General features: G+C 47.5%; 1 protein-coding gene across 4 annotated transcripts in view; it reads left to right on the top strand.

The window, feature by feature from the left end:
* The window catches only part of Hhat (hedgehog acyltransferase), a 258,395-nt gene that overhangs the window by 211,721 nt on the left and 28,362 nt on the right, over positions 1–18,312 (top strand). For all 4 annotated transcript variants that reach the window (XM_011238934.3, XM_017320220.2, XM_017320221.2 and 1 more), the window contains one exon: positions 6,416–6,560. In XM_011238934.3, the coding sequence (XP_011237236.1) occupies positions 6,416–6,560 (145 nt within the window). The remainder of the gene's footprint in view (positions 1–6,415; positions 6,561–18,312) is intronic.

Below are 18,312 nucleotides of genomic sequence, written 5' to 3'. Positions count from 1 at the left end.
TGGTGTACCTGAGCCTCAGAGTACCTGAGTCTCTGGAATAACAGAGTCCCCAGGGGTACCTAAGCCCCCTAAAACTGAGCCCCTCAGGGTATTTGAGCCCCACTTCCCAGAAACCAAGCTCTCCCTGGGGTACCTGAGACCCTTTAGAATTTCAGTGTATCAACCATGCATTTCTGCTTCTGGAATCAATACTTGGTGCCTTTCTTGGGCTGCAGCAAGAATGTTCCCCAAAGGCTTGGTTCCCATGGCAGCAGTGTTCCTAGAGGTGCAGCTTTGGGGATATGATTGGATCACAGCACCTCAAACCTCATCGATAGATTAATCCACTGATAGTAGATAACATGGTAGGCTGATCGGAAGTGACAGACTTACTGGAAGGGAGTCAATTCTTGGGAAATGTCCTTGGGGGCTGTGTCATATCTCCTGCCTCACACCCCTCCCCATTCTTCCTGGCTACCATAGGGAAGCAGCCTCCCCCCTCACTCTCACAGCAGTTATAGTCTGCCTTTCTCTGGCCCAAAGCAGTGGATTAAACAAGGAGTGACTTTAAACTGTCCTTATTTTAAGTTGTTCCTCTCAAGTACATTGCCACAGTGAGGGAGAACTGACACATACAGGCCACTGACACACACAGGCCACTGACACACACAGGCCACTGACACAGGTCTCTGACACAGGCCACTGACATACATGGACTGCTGACACATGCAAGCTGCTGACCTACACAGGCCACTGGCACACATGGGCCACTGACACAGGCCATGTGGAGAGAACCCTTCCTGTATGAGATGTGTGTGCAGAAGTATGCTCTGGGTTGGGGAATAGAAGCAGTGTTTGAGCTGTAGGTGTTTCTGGGAGCACGTTCAGAGCTCAGCAGCAAACTAGGAAATGAAACTGAAGGGAGCAGGTACTTTCTAATTTTAATTAAAAACCTTAATTAGCATACAAAATATGACTATGTTCTTTATGATGTTCCATATACTTGAAGGTTGGAGTCATTGCTTTCTGAATATTTCATATATTCATTTTGCTTGGGCACAGGAAGGGACTGAACAGTAAGGACTCACGTGTGAGCTCATGGGTGCCCACCTGTCCCCACTGATGTCCACTGTTGCCTCCCCCACCGCTGCTGCTCCCATCCCCCACATGCTCAAGTTGACATTGTCATTAGAAAATGAAAATCTGTGATTTCATGGGGAACCATGTCCAGCTGCTCAATCCCACCCCGTTTCCATTCTTAGCTTCTCCCCTATTTAAAAATCAACAGCATCAGGTCACACTTGCCAAGCCTTTGTCACAGCCTCCAGCAGCTATTCCTCCTGCCATCTGCTCCCCCAGATGCTCAGCTGCCCCCAATCTCAGTTCCTCTATGGACAGTCAAGGGGCCGAGCTCAGCAGCCTTCAGCTCTACAGCACCAGCTGCCCCCATCCCACACATGTGACCTCACTATAACACATGCTGCAGCCTGAACCCCTGGTACCGGCTTGCTGGCCCAGCCAGTCTTGCAATTTCTAGAAACTGGATGTTGGCTGGAAGAGACAGGAGTGTTTCTATGGAGATGTGAAGCAACATCTCATAGTAAGAAGCACAAACTAGTTTGACAGAAGTTGGTTGAGCTCTGAGATTCAGTTGGTTTCAAGTTAGTCCTCACCTTGGAAGTATGTGTGTTAAAGAAGCTTTGGTTGCTGCTGTCACGTTCCCACCTTTGGTCTAAAACAGTGTTCTCAGATGGTTGAGCAAAGGCCTACCTGAGGCCTGAGATTCCTGGTGTTCTGAGACACTCATGTAATCAGGGCAGGTCCCATGTCTTCTCTGAACCTAGTAGGTTATACTCACAAGGAAAGGAAACTCCCACAGCCTACTTCTCTGCCATGTTTGTGACATTGGCATGCGGACAGAGTGGTTCTTGCTAACGTGCTCTATCTTCCTTCCATGCCATCCTCTGAGTTTCAGACATGTGTGGTGAGGAGGCTTGGATCCAGTGGCCTTGCTCATCAGCAGCTGGAGGCACAGGGGCTTTTCTCATTCTCAGGACTGGTGGGGTAGTCACTGAAGGAAACTAACAACTTTTCAAACATGTCCTGGGGACAGCACCACTCCCAAATATTTGCTCCCAGCATAAAGCATAATGGAGAGTCACAGCCCTTTCTGTCTCTGGGAATAGGCCAAACCACACCAGAACTCTTTTCTCATCCTGATAAATTCATGTTAATGAAATTAAAATTCTGTTTGTCAGTCACACTGTTGATATCTGATCAGGTTGGCAACTGGACTTTCATTGTTATGTTTTATGGCTCCTTTACTTTACACTGATATTCTTCTGGTCTCGTTTACTATTCTTCGACAAGAGTTCTCTTCTCCAGGGTGTTTTTAAGCATATGAAGCAGGAGGGTGGATGACTGCGGTGCATATGTGCTTACATCCTAGATACAATAGACACAGGGGTGACTGCCATCATAGGATGTCAAAGAGCACAAAGGAAATAAAGGGTTTATAATAAGGATTTATAACATTCTGCTTATTGATATTGCTGTGTGGAGCAAGGGAATATACCCTGCTATTCACTCTTGGGAACATCTAAGAATGGTATAATTAAAAAAATAAAACAGAGGGCCTGGAGAGATGGCTCAGCAGTTAAGAGCACTGACTGCTCTTCTAGAGGTTCTGAGTTCAATTCCCAGTAACCACATGGTGGCTCATAACCATCTGTAATCAGATCTGATTCCCTCTTCTGGTATGTCTGAAGACAGCTAAAGTGTTCTCATATAAATAAAATAAATACGTCTTAAAAAAAAATAAGCCAGTGGCTGAGACCCCCAATGTCAACCTATCTCCATGAACAGTAACCCTCATTATCTACAGTTTTGATTCCACAGTTTAATTACTTGAAGTCAGCTGTGCTCTGAGAGTACTACCTGGAAAGTTCTAGCAATAACCAATGTATAAGTTGTTGAGGCTCCAAGTAACCTGGAGAACTCTTGAGCTCTAGCCCACTTCTATCTTTCCTGAAATGTGACCCTTCTCTCTTTCCAGTGTGTCCACATTGTACGAACTACTCACCCACTTGTGACTCTGTATCCCTCTTAGTTATTAGCCTGACTATTGGATTTTGTGTTCAAGTAGTCCTTATATAATAGGTGGAGCAACGTCTTAGTGTTCAAACAGTCCTCAGGGGTAAACCAGGTCCAATTCTTTACACTCCCTTGTCCCTCCTTTTTGCTTACCCTACCCTACCCATGCCCACTCCAGCCACCACAGCTCCCTATTTCACATGGGCACTCAGCTTAGCCTCCTACTCTGCCTGGCCTTCCTGTTTAGGGTACAAGACAGCCAGCTGAGCAAGCCCATGGGAGCCTAGTCATTCAACATGTTCTCTGTTGGTTTTTAAATGATTTTAGTCGACTCTAATAAAATAAGAGCCTCCTTGAGCTTCACCAGTCTTTGTACCCTGACTGGGGGTTACACTGATAAAGGAAAAATGGGATGGTCTTTCAACTCCCTCCTAGAGTGTCAGGTTCAGGGTGGAGGACAGACTGACTAGGTTTCGCTCACTGGGTCCTGGGAAGACAAATTTGTCACAGCAGCCTCTGTACCTACAGGGAATTATTTGGACACATTCATACCTATTCAGATAGCTCACGCTTTCTTGATTTATTATTCTGAGTTCTTCATGTTCGTTTCCTGGCCTCCTCCCCAGCCACCTCCCCAGTTGTTACTAGCTGAGTCAGTACTGCCTACAGAACATCTTCTTCTGCTTTCAAATGCAAACCACAGTGGACAGGCATTCTCCGGAGTGGGTAGCTGGGTAATGAGCATGTCCTTCTCTGCCTTGTGTGACAGCATCCATGATTCTGCTCATGGCCTCTTGGGGCAGCTAGAGTGACAGCCTCATCTTGTCTGAGACGTGTGGGCTGGAGAGCTTTCCAGGCCACATCCAGACAGCCAGCTCTGTCACTGTCCCCCATATGGCTTATTCATGCAGAGGCCACACAGATGTATGGTGGCCATAAAAGCCCCTGTAAGCTGGTGTGGGAAGAGGAAGCAGTGTCAGGGAGCTGCCCCTCCACATCAGATCTGTGCTTCGGAAACAGCCCTGGAGCCCATCGTCCAGGAATGGACCTGGGTGGGAATTGATTTCTCTAGACTGAGGGGTCCCTGACTAAGTTATAGTCACATCAAGTCACCACAGCCAAACCCTGCTGAGATTCACCCTCCGGACTGGTCTCTGCCTGTGTGACTCACCCAGGCTGCTGCCATGGAGTCTGAAATCACAGCACAGCTGAAGCTGAAGCTGGTGGCCTCAGAGAACCGTTAGGAAATATCTCCGACCTTTCTATTGCTCCCCTTCCTGTACCTGTAGACTCCACTGAAGCATTTGTTGGAAGCCCCGTGGTTGCTGCCCCTAGCTCTACTCTGGACACACAGATGTCTTTATGGGGTTCTCATGTCTCTTGCCATGATGGGGTAGCCTTACTGGTAGGGGCAACTGCAATGTAAGAGATGAGGTACAGAGGCTTGGTTTGCTTTGTAAAACTCGTGAGGAACTACCAAAGGGGCATGAAATGAGGACCCAGGAAGGATAACAGCTTCTGTGCTCCCTGGGAAGGTCCCTCTATCCATAGTCCTTCAGGTACTGTGGTCAGCCACCTTCTAGCAACTGCTGCTGCAGTGTGTTGTTGAGAAACTCTATCAAGTCCTTGTTATGACGTCAAAATGCCCGACAAAGGCAGCTTTAGGAAGGAAGGGATTATTTTGCCATAAAGTTTGAGGGTTCTGTCCATCATGCTGTGAAAGTCACGGAGGCAGGAACATGAAGCAGCTGGCCACATTGCATTCACAGGCAGGAGGCAGAGGGAGAGAGGGCGCTCAGCTACCCCCACCCCCGCCCCATCTCTCTCTTATGCAGTCTAGGACTCGCTCTCACTCAGTTAACCCCGTCTAGAAACCCCTTCACAGACCTGTCCAGAGGCTTGTTTCTATGGTGATTCTAAATTCCATCAAATTGGCAATCATAGTGTTTCTCTCATACCCCCGACCTCATAGCAAGTCAGGTTGCAAGAGGCTGACTGACTTCTTAGGGTCAAGTCCACCAATCTAGAAGGTCACAGTCTTAGGGTTTTATTGCTGTGAAGAGACAGCATGACCAAGGCAATTCTTATAAGTGGCATCATTTAATTGGGACTGGCTTACAGGTTCAGAGGTTCAGTTCATTATCATCAAGGTGGGAAGCATGGCAGCATCTACACAGATATGGTGTTGGAGGAGTAAGTGACACACTTCCTCCAACAAGGCCACACCTCCTAAGAGTGCTACTCCTTGGGCCAAGCATATTCAAACCACACAGTCACTGTGATCTTGACCCTGGTCACTTTGGACTTGGTGTAGAGCTGTACTATAGGGAACAATTTAAAAGTGATTTTGTCTATGGATTTACAGGCAGTGTGGATAAGAAGGCTACTCCATCCTAACCAGCTTTAGAACTTACATTGCCAAGGCCGAGGGAGGCCCAATATGGAGGAAGTAACATCGCTGGAGTACATCACTTCTTGAGGTAGAACAAATATGTTGTAGGCTAGAGGTTTTGAAAACTGTCTCAGCAATGACCTCACTGCAGGTGCAGGAGGAGGAGTCTGGACCTGGCCACAGGAGGATGTCGTGCTGGTTTTGTGTTAACTTGACAGAAGGTAGAATCATTTGGAAGAGGGAACCTCAATTGAGAAAAACACCCTCACAAGATTGACCTTTGGGGCATTGTCCAAAGCGAAGTTTGATGTGAGAGGCCTTGCTCACTGTAGGTGATGCCACCCCTGGCCTGGTCATCCTGGGTGCTGTACCAAAACATGATTAGCAAGCCATGAGGAGTGAGCCAGTCAGCAGCACTCTTCCCTGGCCTCTGTATCAGTTCCTGCTGTGAGTTCTTGCCCTTACTTCCCTGGATGACAGACATGTAAGCTATAAGGTGAAATAACCCCATTTTCCGCTTGGTTGTTTTTAGTTATGGAGTTTATCACAACAATAGAAACACCCAGTCAGAAATTGTTTTAGTTAGGGTTTTACTGCCATGAAGAGATACCATGACCAATCCAAGTCTTATAAAGGACAACATTTAATTGGGGCTGGCTTATAGGTTCATAGGTTCAGTCTGTTCTCATCAAGGCAGGAGCATGGCAGTGTCCAGACAGGCATGGTGCAGGCAGAGCTGAGAGTTCTACATCTTCATCTGGAGGCTGCTAGCAGAATACTGGCTAGGATGAGAGTCTTAAAGCCCACAATCTCAGTGACACACCTACACCAGCAGGGCCACACCTTCTAATAGTGCCACTCCCTGAGCTGAGCATATACAAACCATCACAGAAGTAAATCTTAGCCATAGTTCTGCTCCCTCAGTGAGACGCTTCTTGTGTTTCCTCATAGGCCCGGCACCTCTCCCCACAAGCCCACCATCGACTGCACGCTCTGCTTGCCGCCTGCTCTACCTCCATGCTCATCCTCTTCAACCTGGTGTTCCTCGGGGGAATTCAAGTTGGGAAAACCTACTGGAACAGGATCTTCCTGCAAGGTGAGTGGCCTCGAAGCCCTGCATGCTGCCATATGATCTCCTTAGGATGCAGATGTTATTATTGACTTGAGAGTCTTAGGAGAGCCACATTTATGACATGTGGCTAGCAAGTGACAGCTGGGAATGGCTTCTGCTCCACTGTGACTGCTACCTGTGTGTAGGTAGCTCATGTTGGCCGCCTGTGATGCTTGGCGTCCAGATGTGGGACCCTAGCTCCCTGGACTCTCCATGCTCATCCTCACCACATCTCCAATGTTGTGACTTCTTCCTGCGCTTCCCAAGTGTCTCTAGACCCCAACCTTCAATGTGCATGAAGTCCAACCTTGTTCCATTTATGCTATGAAGTCCTGCCAGCAAGTTTTCTTGTGCTGTCCTGGAGCTGTGGACCTGGGTCCTGGGTCCAGCTCTATACCTGGATGCGCGTCTCTGAACATCATTACCCAATCTCTCTCTCTCTCTTTTTAAGTAGACATGGGTGTCTATGTATTTGTAGGCACATGTGTGTGATGGCATGTGTGCACAAGAGGTCAGGGGACAACTCTGTGGAGTTGTTTCTTTCCTTTTACCTTTACAGGGCCTCCAGGGATAACTCAGGTTGCCAGGCTTGCCTGGCAAGCACCTTTACCCACTGAGCCATCTTGCTGGCCCCAACTGTGGGCTAATCTTGTTTCATGCACATCCCTACCCCCACAGCAAAGCTACATCTGCGGCAGGTAGGATCTAAGTGTGTGGCAGTTGTGAAAACTTTACAGCTGACCACCATTATCTTGGGTTACCACTTCTCATGGGTTGGCACTAAGACATTCTGGGACTTGTGAAAGGGGAGAATAGAATATTCACTGAGCAAAGCACTGTAGCCAGCTCACTGTAATTTCAAAGAAAAGATCCCCTGTTCCACGTCCTCTCCCTATGCTTGAGTTTGGGGAGTCCCAGCAGAGCAGTGGTGGTGGAACTGGACATGGCACATCTGTTGTCTCTGTGTCTGGGTTCCCAAGGAGCCCCAGATATTTCTGTGGCAGCTCTCTTTTCACACCAGAAATATTTATTTAAGACCTTTGCAGGTGCAAAGGATGGGTGATAGGGTGACCGTGTCCTACTTTTCTTGCCTGTGGCCATAGAACCTGACGCAATGATAGGCACATGGAGACTTGGGCGGGGGAGCTGACCTTGGGCTCACTGTCATCTAATGAGAAGACTCTGATTTCCAGTTCAGTAAATCAAATATATCAGATGTTTGCTATTTACAAATCACTGTGCGTACATGGATGGAATGGGAAGCCCATGCTGCCTATGATCCTAGCACTCAGGATGCTAAGGGTGAATGAATCCTTGAGAGTCTGAGGCCAGCCTTAGCTACACAGTGAGGCCCTGCATCTAAGGAGTGGTGGGACAGATAAAGAAACACAGATTATAAATATGGAAGCCAAATACAAATGTTTTCCATGTGACACTTGACTGGGGTAACTGTGCAAATGTCTGAGTGAGCTGCTGGAGGCCAGTAGGCAGCGTGGTGGGCTTCCCGTAGCAGGTGGCTATTACCCAGGAGGGTGTTTAAGCTGAGCACCAAGAAGGCCAGAGAAACTCATGATGGCCGCCACAGCAGAAACTCCATTCTTGGCGGATCTTCACTGTAGGTGTTCATTACTCAGGGCTGAGGAGATGGGTCAGCAGGTTCAGGTCCTCAGTAGCCATATAAAAAGCTTGTATTACCACACATGTACCTGAGACTCCAGAGCTGTGCTGTGGGCAGGCAGGGGGTGGTGGTACAAAGGTAGGGATAAGAGGGTTCCTGGGGCTTTCCTAGCTGCCAGCCTAGCCTGGTTTCAGGTTCAGTGAGACATCCCATTTTAAAGGAATGAGGCAGAGAGTGATAGAGAAGGACACTTGATACTACCCCATGGCCTGGAACACATATAAAACATATACATACTCACATATGCACATGTGCCTACCTCCTACACATGTGGTTTTATTTCTCTCACAGTTTGTCGCAAACCCAGTCATTTTTCTAAGCTATAACTCTAAGACTTAGAATGTTTGATCAAGTCTACATCCTTGTCTTGGCATCAGGGAAGAGAAGAGAACATGAGGCCAGTGGGCCTGATACTGAAGAACTTATATGTGACATGTGACGTTTCTGCTCATGTCCCATTGGCCAGAACAAGTTAGGTTACCATCCCAGGAGCCAGGCTGGAGCTATGGAAAGCAGGCAGGTATGTAGCAGTAGTCTGTGTCACCCCGTCACCCAGCTGGAGATGTCCTAGAGGCTTGGAAAGCTTGAGTTGGATTTGAGGAAGAGGGAAACCAGTGATTGATACATGAAAATCAACTGTAGTCAAGGCTGTGGGAATGGACTCAAGAGTCAGGAGCTAGCTTCTGGCAGTAAGAAGTTGGGGGCAGACCTGGGACATGTTATGTTGGTGCTGAAGAGGACAGAACAAGATCTACCGAGTGCCTTTGCTGCTCCTGCATGGCAGGAGGCTCATAGCTGTGCTTGCCTGGCAGGCACCCTGTGGATCTGCCAGTATATGGGGCCAGCATTCTGTGTCCTTCTGTGGCCTGTGGTAGGACACAGTGTTTCTGCCCTCCTTGGACTCAGGAGGAGTGGGAATTCTGATTCTTTGTATAAGACTCTGCAATCATTTCTCTTCATATTTCTGAAGCCGGGAGTTCTCCAAATAGACAGACAGACCTTCTAGGATCTTGACCCATCTGTTTCATGGGAAGCTTTAGTCAGGCAATGTCTGCTGGGATTTTGTCAGTTGCCCCATAAACCATTTTCTTGTTGAGGTTTTTTTCCCCCCCTGAGTTCCCAAGTTTTAGATCTCTCATGGAAGGGAGTGAGCCTGACGGTGGCAAATCTCCCATCCTGGCAAGCCTAACTGTCTCATAACCTGACAGAGATGGCTGTTATAAATATTCATATTTAGGTACAAGAACTAATTAATGAGTTGGTAGTATAGAGATGGCTGTTATAAATATTCATGTTTAGGTACAAGAACTAATTAATGAGTTAGTAGTATGTGTCCTCAGGTCCTGCTGGGGGGTTAATAGATGAGCATCCTAAAACTGAAAGAGAAAATCTGACTTCTGAAGTCATCTGGCCCCCGAGGACCCCCAGAAGGACCTGTTACCCTATACATGTAGCTGCTAGTGGATGTTTCAGGACCTCCTGACACATCCTGCAGCTTAGGCATCTCGGACCTCTGCCTTTGGGTGTAAGATCAATTCCTATTGCTCTAAAACTCATCTCTCTACACAGAGATGCGATGAAGATGTCAGGAGACCTGTCTGCAGGGAGTGGCTCATATTCTAGACAGCAGGGTTTGACAGACATCCCTTCCTCTGTGCTGTGATGGCTTGGGTATTGCTGCAGAGACAGAGAAGCCCTTAATCATCCATGGATCCCAACTCAAGGATCAAGCAGCACAGAGAAGGGACAGAGATTATTAAGGGTTTGCAAACGCCATTGTCTTAGTTTCTTTTCTGTTGTGATAAAATGCCAGACAATACCAACTGCTACAAGTACCATCCCATTGTGGCAGGAAAGTCATAGAGGCAGGAATTTGACATATCTGGTCACAGTGCTTCTGCAATCAAGCAGAGAGATGAATGCTTATATTCAGATTGCTACCTCCCACTTAAGAAAGTCCTGGCCCCAGCCTATAGGGATAGTACTTCCCTTCTTTAGGAAGGGTCTTCCCCAATTAGCATAAGTAAAATAGTCTTTTCCAAGCATGCCAGAGGCTAATTTATGGTAAATAGTTCCTCACAAGCATGCTTGAAGGCTTGCCTCCTAGCAGATTCCAGTCCTGTCAAGTTGGTAGTCAATATTAACCATCACACTACTGCGTGGCATTTTCTGGGAAGATAGGATCAAATATCTGCCCAGCCCAGACACATTGATGACACATTGAAGGAACAATTCCACGCAAGTCTAGCTTAGTGATCCAGTGAGTTCAACTCCATTACTTATGGTGTGAGGTTTCTTAAAGGGGTATGGTAAACTCAAAGACGACTGCACCACTGAACAGCCCACCACAGCATGGAGATGACTCACAGAAGCTGCATCCCTGGAGCTCCCTGCCCCCTACCCCCGGCCCCCAGCAGCCCACAAGCAGCTCCAAAGAAGAGTCTCCTCCCACTGGCGATGCCTGCTGCTCATATCATCTTGGGAGGGGACTTTGTGACTCTTAACTTTTTGAGCTTCTGGGTCTTGTAGGTCCCTGGCTCTTGAGTCATGTGACCCCCTCATCTAGGAGGGAGTGTTGTAGTTCACAGTTAGGGACACATATTTCACAGCAAATCAGATACTAATTCACACAGATACAAACTTGCTAATTCTGCAGGGATATGGAAACTGTAGATCCACAGTTGCCAAATCTAACAGAGATGGATGTACCCAGATACATGCTTACTAATTTCTACTGAACATGACTGCATGTATAAATAAACGCTCACTAATTCTCTGGGAGTCATTTCCCACCCCTCTGATGTTCCTACAAGTATCTCATGGGGTAGCTTGGAAGACTGACCTCAGAGCCAGCATCTCCCTGTCTCTAGTGCCGTAAACCTGACTACAGTCGGCTGTTTTAAGCCTGCAAGGTTACTATAGTGCTCCTATAGCAGCCTTTAACCTGGACTCCGGGTGAGAGAGGAGGCTGAGAGACTGGGTCTGCTTTTTCTACTGTGCACCTTCCCTGCACTGATACAGAATGGAAGGTAGACATGCCTGGGGAAAACATTGGGGTCTGGTGTGTGTAATGCTCACAGCATTTGATCAGTAAGACTCACCTCTGTTGCTGAGATAATTTAGCAGAGAGTAAGGATTCCATGCCTTCATCTCTAATATATGTGTGTGTGTGTGTGTGCGTGTACTATTTAAACATGCTTTAAATGACTTAAAGTTTTACAGATTTAAGGAGGTCGTGGCTGGGGGTCTTGTGCCACCCGCTTACTCTAGGATGAGCTACCCTGGGTTATGCTCAGCTTGCTCTAGGATGGGCTACCCTGGGTTATGCTCAGCTTGCTCTAGGATGGGCTACTCTGGGTTATGCTCAGCTTGCTCTAGGATGGGCTACCCTGGGTTATGCTCAGCTTCCTCTAGGATGGGCTTCCCTGGGTTATGCTCAGCTTGCTCCAGGATGGGCTACCCTGGGTTATGCTCAGCTTGCTCTAGGATGGGCTACCCTGGGTTATGCCCAGCAGAAACAAGCACAAAGCGCTGCTTATGTCGTATTTGCTTGCAGAAGCTTTGTGATAGAATAGAGAAGCTTCAACCTTCCAGGCTGACGTGAGCATAGATTTCTTCAGCAGGCAGCTGTTGCGTTCTGCTCTGTAAAGATATCAATGAGACGTAACTCCGTTTTATGGCTTTTCCTGGGGGAGACATAAAGAGACGTCTATTCATTCCAGATAGGGTACTCACAAACCAAGAACGAATTCTGTCCAACCTCCCTTAGTGGAACCAGTGAGTTTGCTGGGGTTACTTTCATGAGCATAGGTGACCACAGATCTCTCCAACATTAGCTCCACACGTTGGCACACACATGCAGGTGCGTCTCCCCACACACCTACGCACACATACACGCACTCCAATACACAGATACCTGCATGTAGACCCCCAATATTCTCTTTCCTGATTCCTTGCACAATTGCTTGGGTATACCATGTACACACACACACAGACACACACACACATTTGTCTTGCTTCTTCCTTACCATCTCATATAGCTTGGCAAACCATGACTCAACACTTAACTCAGAGGAGTTAACTCTTAACTCTCACTTAACAGGAGAGGCTCCTTGCCCTGAGGAACCTGGTTCCTTTTCCTCTGGATTCCAGTGGGGGACGGGAGAGGGTGCTGTTGTACATGTCAGAACCCCAACATTCCCTGAAACTGTTTGCTATTTCTAGTGGAGAGAGGAGAAAGTGTATTTTGTCCCTGGTTGCTAGCTTGTCCAGACAGTTTATTCATCTCCTGATGCAAATGCTTCTAGACAGGAACTTTCTTTAAAGGCAAACTGAAGTGTGGCACTGAAGATCCAGGGGATCTGTGGTGATGTAAAACTCCCTCCCTCCCATCTTCTCAGGTTCTTGGGAGTGAAACTTCGCTCATGGTGTCTTTTGCATGAGCAAAGACAGAGGGCAGATGTCAGCATCTCACAGGCTTATTGTGAGAGAGGACTCATTCACTGGACCTCCGTTCAAATGGAGCTTCTATCTCCTTAGATCTAGACACTAGAGCAGCATTTCTCAACCTGGGGGTTGCAACCCCTTTGGGATGGAACTACCCTTTCACAAGGGTCGCATATCAGATATCCTACACATCAGTTATTTGCATTACAATTCATAACAGAAGCAAAACTAATCATGAAGTGGCAATAAAAATAATTTTATTGTGTGTGTGTGTGGGGGGGGGGGGTCACCACAATACGAGGAGCTGTATTAAAGGATCACAACATTAGGAAGGTTGAGAACCTCTGCTCTAGAGGGTTGATGAGCAGGTGCCTCCTGCCCAGTGAAGTTGATTCACACTTCAGTGTTTATGGTTAGATATAGATCTGCCCACCGTGGCCATTCTTGGCATCTGCTCTGGTTTCACTTCTGTTGCCATGATAAAACACGCACACCAAAAGCAGCTTATGGGAGGAAATGATTTATTTCAGACTACTGTTCCAGATTACAGTCCATCACTGAAGGAAAATCAAGATAGGAACTCAAGCAGACAGTCCCACCACAGGTACCATCAAGAGCAGAGAAAAACAAATGGATGCCTGCTTGCCTGCTCTCGTGGACCCCTCTCCTGTCTGACATGGCCCAGCAGTCCCTGGGTGGGGTCTTCCCACCCCAGTAATCAAGACAATTCTCCACAAGCGTATGCACAGGCCAACCTGCCCCAGACCAAAGCGCTCAACACAGCGAGAATTAAGCATCACAACACCCGGATTTAAGGCTGTGAGATGCGTTGGCTTCTTTGCCCCCTGCCACATTGTCACCCCTGTCCCTGGGCGTACGAGGTGAGATGTGAGACCCGGGCATCGGAGTCCCTGGAGACTATCACTGGGGGAATTTCTGAAGTTGCTAGGAATGACGTCCAGCCAGGATGCCTGGAGATGCTCTCTTCTGTGCTTGTGTGTGAAACCTGCTAACCAGGGGTTCTGTGAAAGAGGGGACCTTGTAAAGTATCTTTAAACTGAACTCCTGCATAGATGTGATTGATCAGGTAGGAGTGGAGTGGTTGTGTATCTTTGCTGGTAATTAACCCTACAGATTCAGAACCCCTTTGTTTTTATTAACTGCTGACCACTTATTGCCGCCACCCTCCATCTTCCTGTCCCTAGTCATTCAATTGCAGGGTGCTGTTTGGTGTCTCTGGGGACCATTCCAATTCCTCTCATACCTTCCTATAAGATAAGGTGAGGGAGGGGCTTGATTTTCCTCTGCCAATTGAGACAAACTGAGAGCGAGATTTCTTTTTAGGAAAAGCTGTGTGTTTGTATGCAAGTGTATGTGTGTGTATGTGTATACATGTGTGTGTCTAAGTTGATAGTGTGGAAACCAAGTCTTCAGCAAGGTCCATGCTGTTTATTCTGTATGGGTGGGTAATCCTGCTAAACACCCATGGTAAGCAAACGTCTCCTGCTAATCAAACCTACTTTGAAAATGGCCAGCAGAGACCAAGCTGTGCTTTGTGCTTTTTGCCCACTTCATTGTCGATCCAATTCCTGCCTCAAAGAAAAGAAGTATTGATCTAGACTGGGCAGTGTTTGGGGCTAGAGTTTGTCAGTCAGCCACTGGTGTGTGACGTCACCTCAGAGATTAATGGCTTGAGCAATGGCTGCTCAGTTCACCAGCCTCTGTGACTAGTGAAGGCTGGCAGGCCTAGCGCCACCTCTTGAGTGTATCTGTGGTCGGCCTTGGTTTAGATTTACTAGCCGAGAGAAAAGATGACAGAGCTCCTAGGGAGAGCTCATCTGTCGTGGCGATCCATGTTAGGTTAGAGAGCATCAGTTGTCTGGGAAAGAAGCTCAGTGGGAAGCACGCGCTGAGCACGTGCAAGGCCCGGAATTTACTTCTTTCCTAGGACTAAACAAGCAAAACAGAAGCCAAACTAAGGCAACACTGCACTAACCTGGCATGGTGGCCACTGTCACTCCGACACCTGTGAAGGGAGAGCGGGGAGTATTACTATGAGTTTGAAGCCAGCCTGGGCTACATAGTAAGACTTTCTCTTAGAAAAGGAAAAGTAAGAACAAAAACCTTAAATATAAGGATAGCAGTAAGTGAGGAGGCTGGGCAGAGCTACCCACCACAGCCATCCAGGAGGCACTGGCAAAACTGATTCCAAGGCAAAGCCAGGGCCTCTCAGGGGCTCCCAGTGGGCTGGAGTTCCTGTAGGCTGGAGTGCAGGAAGCTGTGGATAGTTCTAAGCAACAAAAAAGCCCAAAGGCCAGCCATTGCCTGCTTGTTCACCATTGTCTTCAGCATCGTCCATTAACTGGGAGTGTTGATTTTGTAAAAGACAGTAAATAGCGATGGTGGGAAAGTACATGTCGCCCTGTGCCAGGCTGGCAGGGGGAGACAAGGCAGAGTGGATGCAGTGCATGGACCAGCATCCAGCAAGCTGTAGAGCCTCTGGCCCCCGGAGCTTACCCACTGTAGCAGCCGCTGTGCCTTGGGCTTTCTTTGCCCTCTGACCGTGGTAACGGCCCAGCTGCTGCCCTCTCCAGCACAGAGAAGGAGGCAGCTGCTAATTTTAGACACCGAGTACATCTCCAGGCAGCACGACTCACAACTTATTAAAAAAAAAATTTTTTTTTTTCTGGTTGCATGTTCATGTGACCCTGGATAACAAAAGAAGGAAAAAAAAAAAAAAACAACAACAACAAATCTTCACCTGCTAAAGGAAAATCGAATCCTTTGTCTTAAAAACCAATCTTTTATGTCATAGGACCATGTCCTTTTGCTGAGGGAAATCTCCTGGGGGACCAGGGCCTTGTCCATAGCAGAAGCCTGTGACCTGTGCCTTTGAAGGACAGGTGGGAGGCAGGAATGAGGGATCAGCCAGGGCACTTGTAGAGATAAGTCGGGGCTTCTTTGGGGTTGAAACACATGGGGTGAAAGACCAAGAGATGCAGCATTTCATTGACAAAGCTGGTCTCTCTCCTTCCTGGTGTATGTACATTGGGTAGATGAGCCGCTCTCATTTGTTTTGGGAAGGTCTCAGGTGAGAGGCGCTTACAGCAGGGCATTTGCATTCTGAATGTTGTCAGATCACGTAATGTTCCTGCAGCCAAACTGTTCCAAGCTGGGATCTGAGACTGGGTACCTATGTGGTTCATTATGAGAACATTTCCAAAGGGAAAGGTGGGCCTGGGAGATAGGGTGAAGTGAAAAACTCTAAGGGCCCAAGGCTGGGAGAGTTGTGACCCTTATGTCTGCCTTCTTCCTTGCTAATACATCTAGGCTTTTCTGGAGCATGCTCAGTCCTTACATGGATCCCTTGTTCAGCTTTCATCATCTTGAGTATCTTTCATATGTTAATTTTGATCTCTCTCTCTCTCTCTCTCTCTCTCTCTCTCTCTCTCTCTCTCCCCCTCCCCAACCCCTTTCCCTTCTCCCCTCTCTGTTCTCCCCTCTCCTCTCCCCTCTCTGCCCTGCTCCTCTGTAACAGAACTGAGCCTGGACATCTTCTGGCCACAGAGACCTGTCTTTGGAGCCCTGCTTTTCTCTCAGCTTGCTTTGTTTTATTCAGCTAGAAGGAATCAGATAAATTTAAACTTAACGGAATTGATCCTGGTCCTGTTTTGAAATTCCCTTTGTGTTCTTGGCACCCTATAATGTCGTAAATATGAGAATATTTAAAGCCTCTCATCTGCGTGGCTGTGCCCAACAAGATGTCGGAAGTGTTAGGTCATACCTTCTGCATCAGTCATCAGTAAAAGAGTCCTCACTAAAAGAGGTGAAAGCACACAGTGAGGAAATAAGAAACACAGGAAGCCTCTCAGCCTATCTGGGCCAGGAGAGAGGGGACAGTGGCCAGGGGAGTCTGGCATGAGGACCCTTAAAAGAGAAAAGTGATGGAAACAGGTGTCTCCAAAGTTCCTATGTCCGTTTCATACAGCCAGAGGGCACAGTGATCATGGTCCAACTGACAAAACAGGCTGTGGTGTTTGGGGACAAAGCACTCTGGGGGACAAAAAAAGTGAGTGGTTCTGGTTGGATGGCAAAGGCTGATTGTCATGCAAACAGAACCTCCACCCATCCTGGGTTTACTGTTGCCCTTGGTCATCACAGAGGAGGTGGCATCAGAGGTGGGCTTAAGGATAGGGACACAGACACAAGAGCAGGAAGATGTGGTTGCTCATCCAGGAGCTGGAAACTTCTGGGATCAAATGGGTGAGGATGTGAGATGAGGCAGGTGAATCCACAGATGTGCTGAAGGGCCCCAAGAGTAACCAGAACACCGGAAATCAAGCCCCTTGCTGAGGACTTTGGGGTGTGCCCATAGTACTCTGGGCTCTGCAAGGGTGACAGGATTCTCACTTTTGAAGCAAGCATCTATCTGAATAGCAAGTGGATCTACACCAGAGGCAGAGGAACCAGAAGGAAGCAGTGTGAGGGAGAATGGGTCCTGCACTGTGGTTGCCAGGTAACAAGGACTGGGAAGATGGAGGGGGCTGCAGGCTATCAGCTGGGTCTTCATAGTGTGCATAGTTTAGTGGTCGTGGTAGCTGATCTGGACAGAAATATTCCAGATTTCTTTATTGATTTTGATAACCTGCCTTAGAACAGGATTTTTTCCTGAATTTTGGGAAAACAATGGCCAGGAGATTTCCACCCTGTTTTCTGACCTTTGACTCTGGAGACTGAGGGGGTTGTGCAAGTTCAAGGACAGAGTCTTTTGAAGTAGGCAGCTTTGCTCTGGCTACTGCCCGAATGAATGTGCATTTTTTCTGAAGGGGCTTATTAAGAGTTTCTTTTTCTTTGTGGACATTTTCCAGGTTTATTTGACTTTCCTTCTTAAAAAAAAAATTATCATAATTGGAGTTTCTTCTTTTCTGCTTTGTTTTCAGTATTTTAAGCCCACATTGTGTCTGTATCTGCCCAATTGCTTCTTTGCTACTGAATCTTACCCAGTGCCCCTTTCCTTATGTGCTTGGGCATCTGTGGCTGTGTGCTGCCATTATCTGGAAACCCTGTGAGGTGTTTCTGAGGTCTTACACGAAGGTGCTATCCCCTAGGCCATCCCTGCATGCGTTTCTGGAACACACAGGGCTGGGCATGGTCACATCTCCCTAAGGAGGGATCAGTTTCCTCCCTGCCTCCTTAGTGCCAGGAGCCTGGCTTGCTTCCTGTTTACCTGAGTGGTGACCACACTCCTCTGGGTCTTGGCTGTTGTTCTTTTGTAGCCCATCTGTGAGCTCTGGACTTTGCAAACTCTACCCCAGAGATGGCAGCACAGATAGAATCTAGTCTGGACAGATGGAGGCAGGCTAAGGACGCCTCTTGCTTCCTTGGGGTCCCACTTTAGTTTTATTATCATCTCATTATCTTGGTTACTTACATCAACCAGCTTTAAAAATGGATTTATTTATCTGGCAATTTCAAGTTTTATTTTCCTTTTACTTAGAGAATTGTTCAAAACATTATCAGAAACAGACATCTTACTTAGAGACAAAAAGCTTTCTGTAGAGACCCTAGTATTTGCTTGAGTCAAACATGTCATTTGGACTGTCCAAGAAATGA

Source organism: Mus musculus, chromosome 1, assembly GCF_000001635.26.
Source record: "Mus musculus strain C57BL/6J chromosome 1, GRCm38.p6 C57BL/6J".
NCBI lineage: Eukaryota > Metazoa > Chordata > Mammalia > Rodentia > Muridae > Mus > Mus musculus.
The sequence above is the reverse complement of the archived record's forward strand: the minus strand, read 5'-3'. Positions and strand labels throughout refer to the sequence as shown.